Raw genomic sequence first — 22,906 nt, forward strand, 5'->3', positions numbered from 1 at the left:
CTACATTCTGGATAATTTCTTAAGATACATCTTTTAGTTCATTAATTCATTTTCATCATTGTCTAATCTGCTATTTAAACCATCTATTGAGTTTTTTACTTCAAAAATTAAATTTTTCATAAGGTTTTATTTGGTTCTTTCTCCAACGTGACTGACCATTTTTGATAGTCTCTTGTCCCTTGCTTAATTTTTCATTTCATCTTTTAGGTCTTTAAACATCTCACACATAATTATTTTATATATCATAACTGTCTTTTTTCATAACTATTATTTTTGATATCTGAGACCCATGGAGGTCTAAAACTGTTATTTATAGGTATTGTTTACTCATTTAACTTTTTGGTTAACTGTTTGTTAACTTATATTTTGGTACTTTTTTATTGTGAACTCATGTTACATTGAATGTAATCTTTTGGAATCCTGAGGGCCTCAAATAGGCATGTTTTCCTCCAGAGATGATTTGTGTTTGCCTCTGCAGGAATCAGGCATATTAATGACCTGTACCCCTTTGGTTCCCTTTACTGAAGAGAGGATCCCCAGTTTAATGAGGGAACCTTAGATTTGGCCTCCCCATCCTGCTGGAGGACCCAAAGTTTATTCTCCTAATACTGTGTTTGCCTTCAGGGCAACTGTATTCTTCCTACTTGCTCACCTTCCATTTTTTCCTGCTCATGTTTTTTCGGTTTTAGCTTACTGACCTCTTTCTCTCTTGCTTTCTTTTTGTGGGGACGGGGGAGGGAGTAGGAAGCATTCCTAGTGGTTTCTTCAGTTGAACCCAGCAATATATTAAGAAGTATGTTCAAGTTGAATTTTAACAGGAGGGCCTTTAAGAATACTGAGAAAGAGTACTGCTGGCAGTAGCAGAAGTGAATGTCACACTTTGTCAACTTATCCCTAGCCATTAGTGCCATCATAGCTATGAGTGTACTTTAACCCAAGGATATTACCATAGATAGGGAATTTTTATCTGCCTGAGAGAAACTAAATGTTAGAAAAACAGGGGCCACTGTAATTCCCTCAGTGTACGAGCAGTAGGGTTGAATGAGGGTGGGTCTTTTCTGCAGTTGAGTCAGTGGAAATGCTAACTTGGAATTCTGGTGGGATGGGGGTGTTGAATTTTTACAGGGTGATGTTGTAGGTCTGGAGCGGGGCGGGGGAAAGACCGAGGTGATGGTGACTGAAGGTGTGACTACAGTTGCCTACACACTGGATGAGGGCCTTATTGAGTTTGGAACAGCTATTGATGACGGCAACTACACCAGGTGAGGGGCTAGACTGGTAACCAGCAAGGTGGTGGGAAATTCTGGTTCTGAGGACCTGGGATGGATAGTAAAACTGACCATGTCTAAAAAGAACATGGTGTCCTGGGAGGAGATTAGACAAAGAGGACAAACAATTGCCTGCCCCCCTCCTCTCCTGTCCCATCGCTAGTATTCCTCGGTGTCTTCCTGACCCTGGACTCATTCCCTGTGCTTTGCTTCCTTCCCTCTCCAGGGCAGCAGCCTTCTTGGAGACTCTGGAAATGACCCCAGAAACAGAGGCAATGTGGAAAACCTTGAGTAAGCTGTCACTGGAAGCAAGGCAGCTACACATTGCTGAGAGGTGAGTTGGGCTGTAGAACCAAGGTGCCAGGCAGCTAGGAGGGAGGGATGGCCATGCAGGTATCTTCCCCGTGGGCTGCTCCTCCCCAGTGTTAAGGCAGCACTTCCCTTCCCATGCCAACAGATGTCATAGAACCCTTCCGTGGTACAGTTATTCCAAACATCCTCCCATCCTAGATTATGAGTATGTCTTTTATTTATTTTTTTCTAAATTTTTATTGGACTATAGTTGCTTTACAATGTTGTGTTAGTTTCTTGCTGTACAGCAAAGTGAATCAGTCATATATATATATATATATATATATATATACATACTCTTCTACATTTCTTTCCCATTTTGGGTAACCACAGAACATTGAGTAGAGTTCCCTGTGCTATGCAGTAAGTTCTCATTAGTTATCTGTTTTATACATAGTAGTATATATATGTCAGTCCCAATCTCCCAGTTCATCCCACCCTTCCTTCCCCACTTGGTAATCATAAGTTTGTTCTCTACATCTGTGACTCTATTTCTGCTTTGCAAGTAATTTCATCTCTACCATTTTTCTAGATTCCACATATAAGCAATATTGTATGATATTTGTTTTTCTGAGTTACTTCACATAAGGGTGTGTCTTTTATTGTTGTCATTCCCCAATCTTGTAACTAGGTGCCCCTTCAAAGTTTTTAATACTCATACCCTACAATCCACGTGTTGATCTGTATATTCCAGGTGTTGTATAGGAGTGTAATTTATAGGACAAACATGGGACTCCAGACTCTCTGATTTCAAATCTTGGCTCCATTTACCAGCTGTGTAACTTGAAAGAGGTTAACTTAACCTTCCCAAGCCTTGGTTTCTCCATTTGCTCTATGAAATGGGGATGATAACAGAATTTACCCTGCAGGATGGTAAAGAAAAATGGCAGTGGTAGTGGAGAGCAAATGAGAGGACCTGTGCGAAGAGCACAGGTTGGAAGTGCTCTTTAAAGGTCAGCTGCTGCTATTTTGCCGAGGAGTCATCCTTGGTCCCTTTTTTCCCATCCCCTCACAGCTAGACTCTCAGCAAGTCCTAGGGACACTGATCCAGGGTCTTCAAAACATATCCTGAAAATTAATGCACAGAAATCTCTTGCATTCCTATACACTAACAGTGAAAAATCAGAAAGATAAATTAAGGAAACACTCCCATTTACCACTGCAACAAAAAGAATAAAATACCTAGGAATAAACCTACCTAAGGAGGCAAAAGACTTGTATGCAGAAAACTGTAAGACACTGATGAAAGAAATCAAAGAGTATACAAACAGATGGAGAGATATACCATGTTCTTGAATTGGAAGAATCAACATTGTGAAAATGACTGTACTACCCAGAGCAATCTACAGATTCAATATAATCCATATCAAACTACCAATGGCATTTTTCACAGAGCTAGAACAAAAAAATTTACAGTTTGTATGGAAACACAAAAGACCTCAAATAGTCAAAGCAATCTTCAGAAAGAAAAACGGAGCTGGAGAAATCAGGCTCCCTGACCTCAGACTATCCTACAAAGTTACAGTAATCAAGACAGTATGGTACTGGCACAAAAACAGAAATATAGATCAGTGGAACAGGATAGAAAGCCCAGAGATAAACCCACACACAAATGGTCACCTTATCTTTGACAAAGGAGGCAAGAATATACAGTGGAGAAAAGACAGTCTCTTCAATAAGTGGTGCTGGGAAAACTTCACAGCTACATGTAAAAGAATGAAATCAGAACACTTCCTAACACCATACACAAAAATAAACTCAAGATAGATTAAAGACCTAAATGTAAGGCCAGACACTATAAAACTCTTAGAGGAAAACTTAGGCAGAACACTCTATGACATAAATCACAGCAAGATCCTTTTTGACCCACCTCCTAAAGAAATGGAAATAAAAATAAAAATAAACAAATGGGATCTAATGAAACTTAAAAGCTTTTGCACAGCAGAGGAAACCGTAAACAAGACAAAAAGACAACCCTCACAATGGGAGAAAATATTTGTGAACAAAGCAACTGACAAAGGATTAATCTCCAAGATATACAAGCAGCTCATGCAGCTCAATATCAAAAAAACAAACAACCCAATCCAAAAATGGTGGAAGTCCTAAGTAGACATTTCTCCAAGGAAGACATACAGATTGCCAACAAACACATGAAAAGATGCTGAACATCACTAATCATTAGAGAAATGCAAATCAAAACCACAATGAGGTATCACCTCACACCGGTCAGAATGGCTATCATCAAAAAATCTAGAAACAATAAATGCTGGAGAAGGTGTGGAGAAAAGGGAACCCTCCTGCACTGTTGGTGGGAATCTAAATTGATACAGTCACTATGGAGAACAGTATGGAGGTTCCTTAAAAAAATAAAAATAGAACTACCCTATGACCCAGCAATCCCACTACTGGGCATATACCCTGAGAAAACCATAATTCAAAAAGAGTCATGTACCACAATGTTCATTGCAGCTCTATTTACAATAGCCAGGACATGGAAGCAACCTAAATGTCCATCAACTGATGAATGGATGAAGAAGATGTGGCACATATATACAATGGAATATTACTCAGCCATAAAAAGGAATGAAACTGAGTTACCTGTAATGAGGTGGATGGACATAGAGTCTGTCATACAGAGTGAAGTAAGTCAGAAAGAGAAAAACAAACACCATATGCTAACGCACATATTTGGAATCTAAAAAAAACAATACTGATGAACCTAGTGGCAGGGCAGGAATAAAGACGCAGAGAATGGACTTGAGGACCCAGGGGTTGGGGAAGGGGAAGCTGGGACAAAGTGAGAGAGTAGCATTGACATAGATACACCACTAAATGTAAAATGGATGGCTAGTGGGAAGCCACAGCATAGCACAGGGAGATCAGCTTGATGCTTTGTGACTACCTAGAGGGGTGGGATAGTGAGGGTGGGAGGGAGGCTCAAAAGGGAGGGGATATGGGGATATATGTATACATATAGCTGATTCACTTTGTTGTACAGAAAAAAGTAACAGAGCATTGTAAAGCAATTATACTCCAATAAAGATCAAAAAAAAGAAAATGCTAACAGATACAAGTATTTTGTACATGTGTACATGCATATATATATATGAACACAAAGTCAAATTCTATATGTTAAAAATAAAAAGTGATCCATGTGATTGTAAAAAAAAAAAAAAAAGTATCCTGAATCTCTTATTTGTTCAAGTCTACTGTGTCCACCCTGGAATAGACCACCACCATCTACATGCTGTTGCAAAGCCTCTTAATTAGTCTCACTGATACGGTTCTTAAACCCCTATGATCCATTCACCTCATAGCAGCTGAGGTAATTTTTTAAAAACATAAATTAGATTGTATCATTTTCTTGCTCAGAACCTTCCAGTAACTTACTATTGTACTTTGTATAAAACCCAAACTCTTTGCATGTCCTAAGGCCCCACAAGATTTGGCCTCTGCTTTCTTCTCATATCGGGTACTTGCCCATTAGTCTCCAGCCGCACTGGCATCCTTTTGTCCCTTTGAGCGTGCCAAGCTCACTCCTGCCTTAGGGCCTTTACACTAGCTTTTCTCTCCGCCTGGAATAATTTTTCTCCATCTTGTCATGATTGGCTCTTTCTTGTATTAAGGTCTCAGCTCAGCTCCCCAAACAGGTCTTCTCTGGCTACCAACTTAAGGAGTCCCCTTAGTTTTATTTTCCATTCTTTCAAATAATCTTTGTTTATTTGTTTACTAATTGTTTCCACTAGAAAGTAAGTTCCCTAAGAGCTGGGCCCTCATCTGTCTTATCCCTTTTGTGTCCCCAGTGGCAAGAACAGTTTCTGGCATATAATAGATGCTCAGTATATCTGCTGAACCAATGAATTAATGATGATTCTATTATAATATTACTGCTATTGCTTCCATACTATAGGTGCTTTTCTGCTTTGGGCCATGTAGCAAAAGCTCGATTCCTACGTGAGACCAATGAGATTGCAGATCAAGTGTCTCGGGAATATGCAAGTATTCTCCTGATTCGTTCAGTCTTTCAAGCTGAGATTTCTCCTGGTACTCAGCCCCACGACTCTTAGCTTTCCAGCCATGGCTAACTTCCTCTACCCTGCCCCCCACACCTCTACCTTCAAGTCAGACCATTTTGGAATTGCTTGCCAAACCTCGAGCCTCTAAGCCCCATGAAGGTTTTCAGCTTCCTAAGCCTTTTAGCCTCCATGTCTCTCTGGCCACACAGACAGAATGGCTCCCGTGGCACCAACAGAATAAGCAGAACCTCCTTTTTCCCCACAGGGTGGAGAAGGAACAGACTTTTATCAGGTCCGAGCACGTCTAGCCATGCTGGAGAAGAACTACAAGCTGGCCGAAATGATCTTCTTAGAACAGGTAACAGGAACAGAAGAACTGGATGGAAGAGGGATCAGAGAGGGAAAAATACAGAGGCAAACTCAGGAGGAATGAGCACTGGTCAGCTGGGCTACCAAAGGTCTGGGGAGAACTTTCAGAAAGGCCTATACAGTTCATTTCACTCCTCCATAATTCCCTCCTCTGTGTTAGTTCTTACAATTACTTCTTTCTTTCATAAAAAGTCTGCTGTCTCCCCGTATACTCCGGAGCCTGTCTCTGCAATTCTTGTGCGTGGAGGTAGATCCAGATTTTGTGAGGCCCAAAGCTTATACAATTTGAGGAGCCCTCTTTAAGAAAAGTTGCTTTGGAAAAAAAAAAATAATAAAAATAAAAATAAAAAAAAAGAAAAGTTGCTTTGGAAGGAACCTGTGCAAATAAGGTGCCCTGAAGCTTAAGTTTCTTTTAGTTTCATACTAAATTCACCTCTGCTTGTGTATACGTAAAGGATGAGGCTTTCAGTCCACACAGGCTGGCATCTTAGCTGGGCTGAGGAGAGCCTGCTGATTTCTGACTCTCGTATCTTCCTGGTGTCCCTCTTTCCTCTGCCCGGGTTCCCCTAGAACGCTGTTGAGGAGGCCATGGACATGTACCAGCAGCTACATCGTTGGGACGAATGTATCGCTGTGGCTGAGGCCAAGGTACCAGTTCCGTCTTCCCCACAGTTGTTCAGAACTCACTCCCACCAATATCAGAAACCTCCTCTTGTCAAGGAGACTGTAGGAACTGCAACAGGGCGGGGGCCGGGACCTGATATGGTGAGGAGTTAGGACACTGGTGACTGGGAGGGTTTCTGCTGTTAAAGTGGGATTGGAGAAGCCTGGGAAGCAGCAGGGCAGGAGGGATGTGACTCCTGGTCTTCTCTGTTGCGTGTCCAGGGACACCCAGCCCTAGAGAAGCTGCGCCAGGGTTACTACCAGTGGCTGATGGACACACAGCAAGAGGAGCGAGCAGGCGAACTTCAGGAGAGCCAAGGGGACGGGCTAGCAGCCATCAGCCTCTACCTCAAAGCTGGGCTCCCCGCCAAAGCTGCTCGGCTGGTGCTGACCCGAGAGGAACTGCTGGCCACCACAGAGCTGGTAGAGCACATCACTGCCGCCCTTATCAAGAGCGAACTGTATGAAAGGGTATGGATGGCTTCCTATTCCTGTCCCTTACCCCCAGGGCTCAGTGCCCCTTTCCTACCCAGAGGGGTCTTGGAGCGCATAGCCCTCCCTGACTGGTGGCTGATTCGCCTCCTTTGGGGGCTGATACTTGACTTTTGTGTAGTAAGGGTATCTCTGTAGTAATACGGAATGTGTTAACAGGCAGGTGATCTCTTTGAGAAGATTCGAAATCCACAGCGGGCCCTGGAGTGCTACCGTAAAGGCAACGCATTCATGAAAGGTACTAGCCACCCACAGCCCATCCCTCAGTGTTGTGGACTGCGGCCCAAACAGTCCCCCACACCTGTTCTGTGCCTCTGCTCAGGCTGACTGTCTTCAGTGCTCCTCCGTCCCTCCACTTCTCACCTGTATTCCATGCCTCATTTCTCTATCTCACTTCTCCTGAAGTCTGAGCTGAGTGCCCTCTCTGTCTCTGGCAGCGGTGGAGCTGGCTCGATTGGCATTTCCAGTGGAGGTGGTGAGACTAGAGGAGGCGTGGGGGGACCACCTGGTGCAGCAGAAGCAGCTTGATGCGGCCATTAATCACTACATTGAAGCCAGGTGTGGTGGTCTGGGGGTGCAAAGGACATTTGGGCATGAGATGAGAGGTGATGGGGAAAGTAAGGGTGCCAGGGCCTTACTAAAATAAGAGAGATCTCAAAACGTAGGTTGGAGTATGCTTGAGGTTTCCCTTTACCTCCATCTATTTTCCTCTTTCCTCATACATATTTACACCTTTCCCAACTATGCCAGGTGCTCCATTAAGGCAATTGAGGCTGCCCTGGGTGCCCGCCAGTGGAAGAAGGCAATTTATATATTAGATCTACAGGACCAGAACACTGCGTCCAAATACTATCCTCGTGTGGCCCAACACTATGCGTCTCTGCAGGAGTATGAGGTGAGGGAGAGCCCCTTTCTGCATCCTAAAGCAATGCAGGACAGGATGAGGAGGAGGGAACCCAGAGCAAGAAGTGTTCCAAATCCTTCTTTCTGGGACCCAACAACGTCACCACCCTGAATGGGAAGAAAGAGGTTTACTTCCCCCATTTCATTCTAATATAACATAGACCCCCCTCCCAGACATATAAAGCAAGCCTCTAGCTCTCTTCCTGTGCAAGCATGAGTGATGCTTCATGGATAACTCCAACATTAGCAGGTGCAAACTAGTATATACAGGACGGATAAACAGCAAGGTCCTACTGTATAGCACAGGGAACTATATTCAATATCCTGTGATAAACCATAATGGAAAAGAATATGAAAAAGAATATATATATACACGTATAACTGAATCACTTTGCTGTACAGCAGAAATTAACACAACATTGTAAATCAACCATACTTCAATAAAAATTTTTTTAAATTAAAATTTAAAAAAAAGAATAGGGACTTCCCTGGTGGTGCAGTGGTTAAGAATCCACCTGCCAATGCAGGGGACACGGGTTCGATCCCTGGTCTGGGAAGTCCCACGTGCCATGGAGCAACGAAGCCTGTGCACCACAACTACTGAGCCCGCACTCTAGAGCCCACAAGCCACAACTACTGAAGCCCCCGCACCTAGAGCCCATGCTCTGCAACAAAAAAAGCCACCGCAATGAGAAGCCCGCGCACAGCAATGAAGACCTAACGCAGCCAAAAATAAATTAATTAATTAAAAAAAAAAAAAAGAAGAACTCCAACATAGTTACAGTATAGAATTGCCTTGCATTGCAGAAACATGAGGCCCTCTTAAACTCCCACTGTATTGTCCTCATATTGTTTCAGGCTGGTCTTCTTTCAAAGCAGTAGAAAGTCTGAAACACCTGTAGTCATCTTGTCTTCTCTGTGACTATAGGATAATGGTATCCCAGGCTCTGCTCCATCCCAGCTGAGGTTTGTTCTTTCCTCCTACAGGCTGCTTTCACTCTGATGCTCTGACCTTTTGCCTCTGCCTGTCTCAACCACAGATTGCTGAGGAGCTCTACACTAAGGGAGACCGGACGAAAGATGCCATAGACATGTACACCCAGGCTGGCCGCTGGGAGCAAGCCCACAAGGTAGGGAATGGGTGGAGTTCATGAGAAGAGAATTCCACCTTTGTGGTTATGTTGCCACTTTCCTTAGTCTCTGATATCCCCACTTCGCTGGGTTCCCTGAAAGCTGAGGAAGAGTACCAAAATACAGTCTGGGTAACTTTGATCCCTAGCCATGGGGAAAGGCAAGGATGAAGAGAGGCCCTTGTTCCCAAACCTGCGATTCTGAACACAGCAGATGGGCCTGGGGGCTAGGGAATCTGAAATACCTCTGCTGAAGCTCTAGCCACACTGGTAACGATTCTCGCTTCTGCTCCCAGAGCCCAGTGGGTACAGCAGGAGTAAGGTAGTGGGAACAGGTGCCCCCAGCACAGGGTGTCTCTGACCCTCCTGCCTTAGCAGAATGTAGTTCTTACTCTGCTCATTATGGACTTGGGTTTCCCTGAACTGACTAGGAGAGTGACACTTAACCAAATGCCTGTGGTTGTTGGGAAGGTTCAGAGTTCCTGAGAAAACAGGCTCCCTTGAAGCCCCACTTCCCTGTCCGCTCTGCATTTCCCTCTGCTTCCCTTGGGAATTGGTGCCTGAAGCTACCCTGGCTCTGTGTGTCCACACAGCTGGCAATGAAGTGCATGAGACCAGAAGATGTGTCGGTGCTCTACATCACCCAGGCTCAGGAGATGGAGAAGCAGGGCAAGTACCGAGAGGCTGAAAGGTGAGCCGTGGCCCCAGGGGAGGTGTAGCAGGAGATGGGGCTTCAGGGCTAGAGGGAGGGATGGGGTCTGCAGATACGTGCCCTCTGCCCAGAAGGCAGTGACAGAAGCCCTTAGGAACGACTCTAGCAGCAGGAATCTGGGTCTAGGAGGCCGCAGGTATATCTCCTGTCCCCAGGCTATATGTGACAGTGGAAGAGCCTGATCTTGCCATCACCATGTTCAAAAAGCACAAGTTGTATGATGATATGATCCGCCTGGTAGGGAAGCACCACCCAGATCTCCTCAGCGACACACACCTACATCTGGGCAAGGTGAGCCCTCCTCCTGCCCCTGCCCATCTCTCCCCCAAACAGGCTCCATCACCCCCTCTCTCCATCCTGATCCACCTCTCCCCAGGAGCTGGAGGCTGAAGGCCGACTACAGGAGGCTGAATATCACTACCTCGAGGCCCAGGAGTGGAAGGCAACAGTGAATATGTACCGGTCCAATGGGCTTTGGGAAGAGGCCTACCGGGTAAGGGTTTCTTACCCTTACTGGATAAGGATGTACAGGGTTCATCCATCCCTCTTTCCCACTCTCAAGTAACTGTCTAATTCTAAACTGGTCATGGGTGTCTTTGAAAAAAGTCCACACCTACGCACAAAATTTCACATACAATTTTAATGGTTTGTGAACGACCTGAAATCCATCCTGGGACCCTAATCAGGTTAATAGACCCTGAAACTTAGCCCTCTTCCTACTGTTCTAGGAGAGGCACCTGATCTTTTTCCAAGCTGAGGTCAGGTCAGAGATGAGAAGGGAGCAGCCATGTACCCCTGTATTGGAGGATTGCCAAGTGGCTTTGCTTTTCAGGTGGCCAAGGCTCACGGAGGAGCTAATGCCCACAAACACGTGGCCTATCTGTGGGCAAAGAGCCTGGGAGGTGAGGCTGCAGTTAGACTGCTCAGTAAGCTGGGACTCCTGGAAGCTGCTCTTGACCATGCTGCTGACAACTGGTGAGGCCCCAAGCCTTCTCTCTGCTGGCCCCATTCCAGACAGAGCCTCTATATAGAGAAAGGAAATTGGTGTATAACTGAAAAGCATTTCTAGAGGCTGAAGCAAGAGTGAAGAAATGTGGTCAGGAGAGATCCTTGGAAGAACCCGATAGAGAGGCAAGAATGAATTAGTAACTCTGCTCCTGTTCCCCAGGAGGCTCAGAATGGTGTTTAATCTTTGGCTGTTCTAAGGAGAAAGGTGGAAAGAGAACAGCTTTTAAAGCTAAAATGCACTAAGCCAGTAACTTACTTCTGAGTAACGGAAGTGTGATTCCATTAAATGCAAAATGAGTTTTCTTTCTTTTTTTAAATTAAGTTAAATTAAATTATTAATTTTTTGAAGTGTAGTTGATTTATAATATTAGTTTCAGGTGTCCAACATGGTGATTCAATATTTTTATAAATTATACTCTATTTAAAGTTATTATATTGGCTATATTCCCTGTGCTGTATGGCGTATTGTTGTAGCTTATTTACTTTATACATAGTAGTCTGTACCTCTTAATCTCCTAGCCCTGTCTTGACCTTCCTCCCTTTCCTCTCGCCACTGGTAGCCACTAGTTTGTTCTTTGTATCTGTGAGTCTGTTTCTGTTTTGTTATATTCGTTTGTTTGATTTGTTTTTTTAGATTTCACATATAAGTGACAACATACAGTATTTGTCTTTCTCTGTCTGACTTATTTCACTAAGCATAATACCCTCCAGGTCCATCCGTGTTGTTGGAAATGGCAAGATTTCATTTTTTATGGTTGAGTAGTATTCCATTGTATATATGTACCACATCTTCCTTATTCATTTATCTGTTGATGGACACTTAGGTGGCTTCCATATCTTGGCTGTTGTAAATAGTGCTGCTATGAACATTGGGGTGCATGTATCTTTTCTAATTAGTGTTTTTGTTTTCTTCAGATATATACCCAGGAGTGGAATTGTTGGATCATATGGTAGTTCTGTTTTTTAGTTTTTTGAGGACCCTCCATACTCTTTTCCCTATTGGCTGCACCAAATTCCATTTCCACCAACAGTGCACAAGAGTTCTGTTTTCTTCACATCCTCACCCACATTTGCTATTTGTAGACCTTTTTCGATGATAGACATTCTTACAGGTGTGAGTTGTTATCTCATTGTGGTTTTGACTTGCATTTCTCTGATGATTAGATGATTAGAGCATCTTTTCATGTTGACCATCTGTGTATCCTCTTTTGAAAAATGTCTATTCAGGTCTTCTGCCCAAAGTGAGCTTTTCTTAAGTAAATGTTAAGAACACCAGTAGTAATCCTGCATTGAGTCAGACTGCTACGGATAGTTTTACTTGTTTTGGGAAGATTATTTTTCTGCTAGTGTAGACGTGGCTCAGGAGGAGGTGGTCAGAGCACCAGGAGTCCTTCCTCCCTATCAGTGCTGTGCTCTCTGTGCTTCTCTATCATTTCATATTGATTGTCTTTCTTAATCTGTGCCTTTTCCTCCCCTCAATCCTTGCCCTCTGTTTTTCTTTTCCCCTTATAAAAGGAAGTATAGAGTAAGCAAACCTTATCTGCACCTTCCATTTCAGCTCCTTTGAATTTGCTTTTGAACTCTCTCGGCTGGCCCTCAAGCACAAAACCCCTGAGATTCATCTCAGATACGCTATGTACCTGGAGGATGAGGTATGGATGTGATTCTTCTCCATTGCTTTTGACTCTGACCACAGAGCCCTCCTTCCCCTCCCCTAGACCACTGCTGCCAGGCATTCAAACCTCCTGTCTCATGGCTGCCTGTGATGCCAATCTCTGTCTCATCATGTGTGGCTGCCTTTCTCTCCGTCTAGGGAAAATTTGAAGAGGCTGAAGCTGAATTCATCAGGGCTGGTAAACCCAAGGAAGCAGTCCTCATGTGAGTTACCCCGTAAATTCCTTAATCCTGTCCTCCCAGACTCAGCCCCAGGATCTTTCATTGTCATCTTCACCTTCATCTAAACCTAGTACCAATAAATCTTATACCCCCTCAGTGACATGGCTTTTTGCCTCTCATAGTGGAGGCTTCATTCCTATACTCAGCCTCCTCTCTGTCCTCATCTGGGAGCAGGTTTGTCCATAACCAGGATTGGGAGGCAGCTCAGCGTGTGGCTGAGGCCCACGACCCTGACAGTGTCGCTGAGGTGCTCGTGGGGCAGGCCCGGGGGGCCTTGGAGGAGAAAGACTTCCAGAAAGCAGAAGGGCTGCTGCTTCGGGCTCAGAGACCAGGCCTGGCCCTCAATTACTATAAGGTGGGTCAGCAGATTCAGGGCCATGAGGGCAGGGTGAGAGGATGTGAGAGCCCACAGAGCACTACACTGAGCCTGGTACTGAGAATGATACAGGAGGTTAACACTGGGGAGGGGAAGGAGACAAAGAGGAAGGGGAACAGAAGTTCAAGGACCTAGGGATCAGTGGGCCATGGCACCTGAGTGGCACTGGAAAGCTGTCATGCCTGCCGCTAACCATCCTGATACCTGGAAATCTGAGCAGGAGGCTGGACTATGGAGCGATGCCCTGCGGATCTGCAAGGACTACATGCCTGGCCAGCTGGAGGCACTGCAGGAGGAGTATGAGCGAGAAGCTACCAAGAAGGGGGCCAGGTATGAAGCCAGGGGACCCGGAAATGTCGGCAGGGCTGGGGGTGGATGGTCAGAAGGTGTGCACAGAATCGGCCACGCTGCCCCTCCCCATTCCTGGTCACGAGCACACTCATCTGCACAGGGGCATGGAGGGACTGGTGGAACAAGCTCGACAGTGGGAGCAGGCTGGAGAATACAGCCGTGCAGTCGACTGTTACCTCAAAGTGCGGGATGCAGGAAGCAGCAGCCTGGTGGAGAAGTGCTGGATGAAGGTGAGGCTGCCACACCTGCCTGGCCCTATGCTTCCAGGCCCCCATTCACATCCAGCATTCCTTCTCAGACATTCATCTTTTTCCTCCTGTGTCTTTTTGTTTTCAATCAGGTAGCAGGTATCTACTGAGTGCTTGCTAGATGCTAGATCCAGAACCTATGAAGGCTATAAAAAGGGATATAACATAGAACCCGGAGAGCCAGGAATTGGGGGAAGGTAGACTAACATGTGGCTCAATTAGTTAATATCGCAACTTAGTGAAGACTGAAGTGTGTGATTCAAGTGGAGTTCAGAGAAGGGTGAGATCTCTGTGGGCTGGGGTAGGGGAGCCCTTGTGAGGGAGGAGGTAGGCCTGGGATCAAAGCCGGAAGGGCAAATCCAGACCCTGGAGCTGGGCCAGATGGAGGCCATGAAAAAAGCAGAGGCCCCTCGTCTACCCAGCAGCTCCTGAAAAGAAGCCTCTAGGAGATTAAGCCAAGCTAATATGTTTCATCAATTCTACGATAGATTCTTGGTGTCTTTGAGATAGGGATACATGTACATTTTAATGATGTGCCTTAGATGCAGGGAAATATGGTATTAGGAGTTATGAAGGGGTGAGATGGATCAGCCCCTGAATACAATGTTGGTGTGCTGATGCCCCTGCAGAATTTCCCTTAGGTTTGTGAGGCCTTGTAATTGAATAGCCCCTAGAAGTTGGAGGGGAAGGAAGTAGAAAGGACTGAGGACTATTTAAGAGAGTTTAACAGGTTTTAATCAAGTATTAAGCATCTTCTGTATCTTACTCTGGGGCATTGTTTACTCGGGTCTGTTCATGACTATACCTTCTTCAGATTAGTCAGAGGGTGGCTTCCTGGATGGGAGCACTTTAAGCCTTGAAGGGTTTGGCAGGTAAAGAAAGAGAGGCAAGGGGCTTCCCCGGCGGCCCAATGGTTAAGACTCTGCCTTCCAGTGCAGTAGGTGTGGGTTCGATCCCTGGTCGGGGAACTAAGATCCCACATGCCATGGGGTGTGGCCAAAACCTTAAAAAAAAAAAAAAAAAGAAAGAAAGAAAGGCAAGAATAGGTGGGGGAAGACCAGGAGGATTAGCATAGACTATAGCTAAACTGGACCATGTGGAAATTAAAATCTGGTGAGGATGTCAGCATCACAGTGCAAACAGAGTGAACTCATGGAACACTTGGGTTTTTAGAATTACTGAGTTTTAGGGTTAGAAGAGGTCTCCAAGGTCATCTAGACCAACACTGTCCAGTAGAAATATAATGCAGGTCACAAAGGTTTAAGTTATACATGTAATTTTAAAATTTCTAGTAGCCCCACATTCAAATAAGTATAAAGAAACAGGTGAAAATAATTATATTCTGTTTAACCCAATATATCGAAACTATTATTTCAACATGCAATCAATATAAAAATTTATCAAGGTATTCTACATTCTTTTTTTCATACTAAAGTCTGTGAACATTTAAGGTTACAGCACATCGCAGTTGGGACTGGCCACATGTGACTAGTGGCTGCTGTTCTGGACAGTACAAACCTAGACTGACCGTCGCTCTTTTTTTTTTTTTTAAAGATTCTATACTTTATTTTTTTTTAATTTATTTTTGGCTGCATTGAGTCTTCATTGCTGCACGCGAGCTTTCTCTAGTTGCGGCGAGCGGGGGCTACTCTTTGTTGTGGTGTGTGGGCTTCTCACTGCAGTGGCTTCTCTTGTTGCGGAGCGTGGGCTCTAGGCACGCAGGCTTAAGTAGTTGTAGCTCACGGGCTCAGTAGTTGTGGCTCGCAGGCTCAGTAGTTGTGGCGCACAGGCTTAGTTGCTTCGCAGCATGTGGGATCTTCCCGGACCAGGGCTCGAACCCATGTCCCCTGCATTGGCAGGTGGATTCTTTTTTTTTTTTTTTTTTTTTTGCGGTACGCGGGCCTCTCACTGATGGCGGCCCCTCCCGCTGTGGAGCACAGGCTCCAGAGGCGAAGGCCCAGCGGCCATGGCTCACGGGCCCGTCCGCTCCACGGCATGTGGGATCTTCCCGGACAGGGGCACGAACCCGTGTCCCCTGCATCGGCAGGCGGACTCCCAACCACTGCGCCACCAGGGAAGCTCCGGCAGGCGGATTCTTAACCACTGTGCTACCAGGGAAGCCCTGACCATCACTCTTATGGGTGAAGAAACTGAAGCTCAGAAAAGCTTAAAACAAATAGTTGCAGAATGCCCTGGGCTCCGATTTTAGGGGTTCTTTCTCTGTACCATGCTACCAAGATTCTGTTTGGGACAAAGAACTTGAGAAACCAGTTTGTCAAAGGTGACAGGACCAAATGCAGTGATCTCAGACAGCGATGAGTGTCTGAAAGAGGATGAGTTGAGAGGAAGAGATAGGTCCTCTATTTAAAGGCTCTGATGGACCATGAGGCAGGATTTGCCCAAGAGGGCGGAAAGTGAGGGAGAGTGCAAGAAAGTTGGCAACTGGAGGGAATAAAACAGAGCAGGTCGAGGACCCCCCAGCAATATTTGTCTCTCCTACCCATTTCTATCTTCTGTTCAACCACTCAGGCAGCTGAACTCTCCATCAAGTTTCTACCTCCCCAACGCAGTCTGGAAGTAGTTCGGGCTGTGGGACCCCAGCTGATTGGAATTGGAAAGCACAGTGCAGTAAGTAGCGTGCTGGGACTGAATAGAAATAGACTGCACAGGGATGGGTGGAAGGGTGACACCTGCACTCAGAAAGCTGTATGAAGTGGGTCTCCTGGCAGGCATGGCATGCATTTCCGTTTCCCCAGAGTTCCCAGAGAGTTCCCAGAGGGGAGACTGGGGAGGGAGGGGAAAGATGATCTCGTCTCTGACTTTCCACTGTGCAGGCTGCAGAGCTCTATCTGAACCTGGACCTAGTCAAGGAAGCGATCGATGCTTTCATTGAGGGTGAGGAATGGAACAAGGCCAAGCGTGTGGCTAAGGAGTTAGATCCCCGGTAAGTTCATGACCCCTTCTCACTAGAAATTCTCTTTTACTTCCTTTTGTAAAGATTGGGAGAAAGCTCTCATGGGAAGGGTGTGCATCCCAGGAACATGAAGTGCAAGATCTCTGCACATTCTTCACAGGTATGAAGACTATGTGGACCAGCATTATAAAGAGTTCCTCAAGAACCAGGGCAAAGTGGACTCGGTGAGATTGGCAGAGTCAGCAGGAGGCAAGCTCAAGAGATTCTCTCTCCTTCTCCTCGTGTAACTCTGTCTTTTCAACTGATCCGTAGCTGGTGGGTGTGGATGTGGTGGCTGCTTTGGACCTATATGTGGAGCAGGGCCAGTGGGACAAGTGCATTGAAACAGCTACCAAGCAGGTACTCCTCTCTTCATCCCACTCCCAGCTCTTCTGTGTATTTTTCTGACTTCCCACCTGTCCCAGAGCTGTCTCTCTTACTTCCTCCAAAGCCCAAACCCCAGAGATCCCTAATCAGCGTCAGAGAGCTCAGTCTTCACACTCTGACAGTGGGGTCAGAGGCCTAGCTGGGCCTGGCTTGCATATGCCCTTGGCCGCCTAAACAAATCCATGGCCTCAAGTCACCACCCCACCCTCACTGCTTGGTCTTACTGACCCCAACCTCCCCTTGCTTTTCCTGCACCCCTGGAACAGAACTACAAGATTCTGCACAAGTACGTGGCTTTGTATGCGACTCACCTGATCCGAGAGGGCGGCTGTGCCCAGGCACTGGCCCTGTATGTGCAACACGGAGCCCCTGCTAACCCACAGGTATCAGCCAGCTCCTTGGGGTGAACGTTTCCTCAAGGAAATTCTTACCTTCTCCTCAAGAACCACTCACGCCCTCAGGATCTGTCTTCTCAAAGGATTCTTTCATTAGAGATCATCGTCCCCAGAGACTCCACCCAGCCTCTTCAGGAATGTACAGCCTCTCTAGAGGATTTACCCTTGGAAGGAACACCCAACAACCTCCCCGTGCTCTTAGCTAACACGCAGGGAACAGTCTTTCAGAGATGACCCGCACACACCTCTAGGGCCTTCCTAACTTCCTCCAGAGCGAGCACCGCTCTCCTATCTGAGCATCACAGCTCTCCGGACACTGTCACCCCGTTAACAATGTGACTGCACATTCACAGTCCCACATTTGCCCACACCCACAGAGCGCCAGATAGGAAGAAATCGCTTTTTCTTGCCCTTCTTCTTCCTCTTCTCTTAAAATAACACTTTCTCCAGCAGCGTCCCATAGCTCCTCCGCATGCGCGCACGTTTACAGCTGGTTTTCCTCTTTGGCCCCACTTCCCCTGACTTTCTCTTCTAGTTGTGCTCTTCTCACTCAGCTCTCCTTCCCCCTCCACCTCCAGAACTTCAACATCTACAGAAGGATCTTCACTGACATGGTGAGCTCCCCTGGGACCAACAGTGCCGAGGCCTATCACAACTGGGCTGACCTTCGGGACGTCCTCTTCAACCTGGTGAGGAAGTCGGGTGGGCAGCTCAGACAGGCTACTCCGCCTGTCCCTGTCCTCGTCTTTTCTTTCACGCACATAAACCTTCACCCTCAGACTCTACCTTCCTCTGTCCAGGTGGCCATCAGTTGACCACTCTGGCCCTGGCACTCCTCTGACCCCTGACCCAGGTTGTGCACTCTCCCTGCTCTAGTGTGAAAACTTGGTGAAGTCCAGTGAGGCAAACTCTCCAGCCCATGAGGAGTTCGAGACCATGCTGCTGATCGCTCATTACTATGCCACTCGCTCTGCGGCCCAGAGCATCAAACAGCTGGTGAGACAGAGTGGGGAGGAGCTCTCAGTCTTACAGACACATCTTCAAATGTATGAAGTTGAATGAATTCAAGTTCTGGACGGTCTCAAGCTTGGCCCACTGCTCTCCTAGTTTCTCTTTACCCTTGCTGAGATGGTTTTCTTTGTATTCCTCTGACCTTCTTAGGGCTCTGTGCCCACACAGCTCCAGCCTCATTATGCTCAAACATTCAAATTCCATGATTTCTGCATTGACCTCTTATAATATATACATACCTTTGGCTTATCCATGATAGTATATTGTATATTTATTTCCTGGAGTTGGACAATAGAATTCTAGAGGTGGGAGGAAATTTAGAAATAACCTAGGTCCAGTTCTCTTGCGCAGATGAAAAAACAACTAAGACCCAGGGGCTTCCCTGGTGGCGCAGCGGTTGAGAGTCCGCTTGCCGCTGCAGGGGACACGGGTTCGTGCCCTGGTCCAGGAAGATCCCACATGCCGCGGAGCGGCTAGGCCCGTGAACCATGGCCGCTGAGCCTGTGCGTCCGGAGCCTGTGCTCCGCAACGGGAGAGGCCACAACAGTGAGAGGCCCGCGTACCGCAAAAAAGAAAAAACCAAAAACTAAGACCCAGAACTGCATGACCCAGAGCAATTTGATATTGACTGTTGGTCTTCTGGTTCTATGGCTGCCTTAGTTATAAGATCATTGGTCTGGTAGCTCAGTCACATGGTGCCAGGATCATAGATAGTGCTTTGACTTTAATCCATAGGAAACTGTGGCTGCCAGGCTTTCTGTTTCACTCTTACGTCACACCCAGCTACTACCTGCAGACAAGGCCTTCTATGAAGCAGGCATTGCTGCCAAGGTGAGCAATGGGGCCAAGCAAGGGCGGGGCCCAGGAGAGAAGGAAATCAAAAGTTGCAAAGTAGGAAATCCCAGCTGCTCAGGTAGAGCAGAGCTGAGCGTGGGGCTGACGTTATGGAGGAGGTCATTTTCCTGTATCTTCCTGGGTTCTCCCCCTGCATCCTGGAGAAACAGCCACGCCCATCTGCTCACTCCCACTTGCACCTTTTCTCTGGTGCAGGCAGTTGGCTGGGAGAACATGGCCTTCATCTTCCTCAACCGCTTTTTGGATCTGACCGATGTGAGTAGGGCAGTTGTGCCCAGAGGTTGGGAGGTTTTCCCTGTGCCTATCTCATGGCTGCCCACTCTGCCGCAGGCAATTGAAGAAGGGACTCTGGATGCCCTTGACCACTCTGACTTTCAGGATACAGACATTCCCTTTGAGGTGCCACTCCCAGCCAAGCAGCACGTCCCGGTAAGGGCATAGGATTGGAGAACAGGAGGTCTCAGGAGTGTGAGTGCACTAGAAAGGGAGGCCACTTTAGGATGGTCCTCCCAACACTTTGTAATGACATCAGTCAGCAAAGTCTCTGGAAGGGCCTCAGCCCTCACTGTTCGTTCAGTGAAAGTAGAAGCAGAGGAAAAAGCTAAGGCTGTGACTGTGACCGCCAATCCAAGGAGGATCGTTTGTGGGTGAAAGGTGGCACACAGGATGACGGCTCAGCAAACCCTCTACCCACCACCTTCCACTTGCCCTGCCCTGCCCTGCGTGAAGCTGCTCTGTCCTTCCCAGGAGGCTCAGAGAGAAGAGGTTCGAGACTGGGTGCTCACAATCTCAATGGACCAGCGGTTGGAGCAGGTTCTACCTCGGGATGAGCGCGGTGTCTATGAGGCTTCCCTGGTGGCGGCCAGCACTGGAGTTCGGGCACTGCCCTGCCTCATTACAGGTACAGAACCCTACAGCACCCCATATTCTGTGGTGGGTGGAAAGGAGGGAAAAACAGCAGGATCAAGAAACTGTTTTACTGTGATTCAGTAAAGGATGCAGAAGACAAGAACATCCTACTTTCTACCCCTAAATTGCTCTTCATTCTTCCCCCTCAATCCATCGCAAACTCCAGTTCATCTTTTTTTCTCCCCCCACCCCTCCAGGATACCCCATTCTGAGGAACAAAATTGAATTTAAGCGGCCAGGGAAGGCAGCTAACAAGGACAACTGGAATAAGTTCCTTATGGCCATCAAGGTTAGAGAGGAAGGCTTGAGAGATGGGGGTAGGGAGAACAGCGCTGAAGAACCCACCAGCAGCCGTGCAGGGTAGGGGAGGTGGTGTCAAGAGGGCAGGTGCAGGCCTGAACCCTGCTCCCCACACTGAGATGGAACAAGTTTTCTTTGTATCAGGAATGTTTTTCCCAGCGCTGCTGAGTTCCCCTCATGCTCTCTGTTTCCTCACAGACCTCCCACAGCCCTGTGTGCCAAGACGTACTGAAGTTCATCAGTCAGTGGTGCGGGGGACTGCCCAGCACCAGCTTCTCCTTTCAGTAACTGGTAGAGTTAGTAGGTTCCATCCCTCATTAAAGTCTTGTAAGTAACTGAGACCACTGTATTCTTTGATCAAGTTCACGCCCAACACTAGCCCAGCGCCCCTTTCCCCCAAAAGGAATCATAATCAAGTAGAAGTTCTTTTATTACAACTGTTATTATATAAACATATCCTAAGGGTCAGTGGAAGATCCTTGTGGACTGAGCCTCCGGATCAGCACCTGCTTGACAGAAGGAAGAGCCTGCGTCAGAGGGCAAGCAGCATAGCAAAGGACCCAACCCAGTTCTAAGAGTGGTCCCTGCCACCACCCTTTCCCAGGCCACAATCCTCCTGGCCCATTACCTGTCCCTAAACCCAACTTTTCTGTGATATCCGGATTTCTCAAGTTTGATCCAGTAGGTGCTCATTTTCCTGCCTCTTACATTTAGGAAGTTCAAGCTCTGTCAGTTCCTCCAGCTACAGAAGAGGGTGGGGTTAGTAGTCCAGCCCTGTATATAATTCAGCATCTTTACAACACATTCTGTGTTGAATGAACCCTTCCTGTGCATCTTCCTTACCTGCTCCTGTAGCCCTTCCTTCCTACAGGGCCCAACCCCACGTAGGGTGAGCGCAGCCACACAGCAGTAACCAGATAGAGCAGCCTCAGCTACAGACATGAGCAAAGAAGGGATCCAGAGAGCCAAGGCTGTATCCTAAAAGGTGAAGGAAGAGGGGGGAGGCTAGAGGAAGCAGGGCAGGAGTGGCAAGTAGGGGCGATTAAAGGGCAGGACCAAGGTTTTGTGGACCGCGAAAAGGCTGGGAAGAGAATGGACTCACATAGATTCTTGTGGGGTCAAAGGGGCAGTCATTGTGTCCAGACCCCTGGTCCAGTGGTAACAAAGGATCCAGCAGTCCTGGATGGCAGTCAGCAATAAGACGGCGGCCGCCGTTGGCCACAGTGAATGACACAGCAAGGAGGAGGCCCAGGGAGCAGGCAGCAGACAAGAGAAGGTTCACCAGAGCTAGTGCCAGCAGGGCCCAGTGCTGGCAGGGGCAGAAGGTCAAGGTGAGCAGCCTGGGGGTGGCTGCCTCTCCCACTGACACCTAGGTTACTCCATCTGGGGCTCCTCCTCCCACCAGAGATGAAGCTGAGCCAGCCCCCATTTCCCTGACTCCTGGCCTCCTCATTAAAGCTCCAGAAATCCCCTCACCAGTCGTGGGCGAAGAAGGTTCCTGGATGCCAAAAGGGCCACAAGTCCCACGGAAACGCTCTGGAAGAAACAAAACCTGAGGCCCGCGCCGCTCTCCAGCGCCAACCGCCCGCCCTACGGCCCGGCCCCGCTCACCAGCAGCCCGGAGCCCACGGAGATGACATTGGCGGTGGTGTACTCCGAGGTGACGGCGCCGCGGGGATTGGCCACGTGCCGCAGGACGGTGCCATGCAGCACGGCCCCCAGCAGCAGGTTCACGTGGCCCACCAGCAACAGCGCCAGGCCCACGTGCATGAGCCGCCGGGGCCCCCTGGCCGCGTCTGCAAAGCACGGGGGGAGGGGCGGGCCTGAGCGGGAGAGGAGACGGCCGAGTCGGCGGAGGCCCCTCGCTGCCGCCCCCAGTAGGCCACGGGGCGTAGGGCGGGTCCAGGGTGGGCGCTCAGGGGAGAACGCGACCAGAGGGGCCAGAAATTACCGAAAACGCAGAGGCGGCAGCGGCACTTCATCGGTTCCTCAGCGCTGGCCGGCCGCGGGGCAGCTCTACCTGCCCTGGCCCCGCCCTCGCTCCCCGGCCAGTTCCGCTCTCCCTGAGCACCTGCAGCCCAACCTCCGCGCCGCCTGGCGGGAGAGGCAGGCGCGCGCGCCCACACACACCCACACCCATTCTCACACACACACACACACACACACACACACACACACACACACACACACACACACACACACACACACACACACACACACACACACACACACACACACACACACACACACACACACACACACACACACACACACACACACACACACACACACACACACACACACCCACACCCA

General features: G+C 47.8%; 2 protein-coding genes across 3 annotated transcripts in view; one reads left to right on the forward strand and one right to left on the reverse strand.

The window, feature by feature from the left end:
• Positions 1–20,955, forward strand: part of IFT172 (intraflagellar transport 172) — a 42,024-nt gene extending 21,069 nt beyond the window's left edge. For both annotated transcript variants that reach the window (XM_079941585.1, XM_079941586.1), the window contains 32 exons: positions 1,126–1,262; positions 1,495–1,602; positions 5,530–5,614; positions 5,901–5,993; positions 6,575–6,652; positions 6,890–7,138; positions 7,319–7,397; positions 7,597–7,717; positions 7,910–8,054; positions 9,103–9,192; positions 9,786–9,883; positions 10,060–10,195; positions 10,281–10,397; positions 10,737–10,879; positions 12,471–12,564; positions 12,726–12,790; positions 12,983–13,163; positions 13,405–13,514; positions 13,636–13,765; positions 16,313–16,411; positions 16,618–16,727; positions 16,858–16,921; positions 17,010–17,096; positions 17,390–17,506; positions 18,097–18,207; positions 18,395–18,514; positions 19,265–19,360; positions 19,580–19,639; positions 19,715–19,813; positions 20,132–20,285; positions 20,491–20,582; positions 20,792–20,955. In XM_079941585.1, coding sequence (XP_079797711.1) covers positions 1,126–1,262; positions 1,495–1,602; positions 5,530–5,614; positions 5,901–5,993; positions 6,575–6,652; positions 6,890–7,138; positions 7,319–7,397; positions 7,597–7,717; positions 7,910–8,054; positions 9,103–9,192; positions 9,786–9,883; positions 10,060–10,195; positions 10,281–10,397; positions 10,737–10,879; positions 12,471–12,564; positions 12,726–12,790; positions 12,983–13,163; positions 13,405–13,514; positions 13,636–13,765; positions 16,313–16,411; positions 16,618–16,727; positions 16,858–16,921; positions 17,010–17,096; positions 17,390–17,506; positions 18,097–18,207; positions 18,395–18,514; positions 19,265–19,360; positions 19,580–19,639; positions 19,715–19,813; positions 20,132–20,285; positions 20,491–20,582; positions 20,792–20,881 — 3,558 coding nt within the window. In that variant the 3' untranslated portion in view covers positions 20,882–20,955. The remainder of the gene's footprint in view (positions 1–1,125; positions 1,263–1,494; positions 1,603–5,529; positions 5,615–5,900; positions 5,994–6,574; positions 6,653–6,889; positions 7,139–7,318; positions 7,398–7,596; positions 7,718–7,909; positions 8,055–9,102; positions 9,193–9,785; positions 9,884–10,059; positions 10,196–10,280; positions 10,398–10,736; positions 10,880–12,470; positions 12,565–12,725; positions 12,791–12,982; positions 13,164–13,404; positions 13,515–13,635; positions 13,766–16,312; positions 16,412–16,617; positions 16,728–16,857; positions 16,922–17,009; positions 17,097–17,389; positions 17,507–18,096; positions 18,208–18,394; positions 18,515–19,264; positions 19,361–19,579; positions 19,640–19,714; positions 19,814–20,131; positions 20,286–20,490; positions 20,583–20,791) is intronic.
• Positions 20,956–21,005: 50 nt separating this feature from the next.
• On the reverse strand, positions 21,006–22,839 carry KRTCAP3 (keratinocyte associated protein 3). Its single transcript, XM_079941588.1, has 7 exons — positions 22,545–22,839; positions 22,205–22,389; positions 22,070–22,129; positions 21,696–21,902; positions 21,437–21,571; positions 21,222–21,335; positions 21,006–21,099 (listed from the first exon to the last, which is right to left on the reverse strand). Exons 1-6 carry the CDS (start codon positions 22,573–22,575, stop codon positions 21,261–21,263), a joined length of 693 nt encoding a protein of 230 aa, XP_079797714.1. The 5' UTR covers positions 22,576–22,839; the 3' UTR covers positions 21,006–21,099; positions 21,222–21,260.
• Positions 22,840–22,906: the final 67 nt, after the last annotated feature.

This window comes from Stenella coeruleoalba, assembly GCF_951394435.1.
Source record: "Stenella coeruleoalba genome assembly, chromosome: 13".
NCBI lineage: Eukaryota > Metazoa > Chordata > Mammalia > Artiodactyla > Delphinidae > Stenella > Stenella coeruleoalba.

Bases quoted from the DNA above. Each gene is read 5' to 3' on its own strand.
- KRTCAP3 (XM_079941588.1), bottom strand. From the start codon at position 22,575: ATGAAGTGCCGCTGCCGCCTCTGCGTTTTCG. The intron at 22,390-22,544 runs GTAATTTCTGGC...CGTGCTTTGCAG, and splicing joins CTGCCGCCTCTGCGTTTTCG to ACGCGGCCAGGGGGCCCCGG. The intron at 21,336-21,436 runs GTAAGGAAGATG...CCTCTTCTGTAG, and splicing joins AGGAAGGGCTACAGGAGCAG to CTGGAGGAACTGACAGAGCT.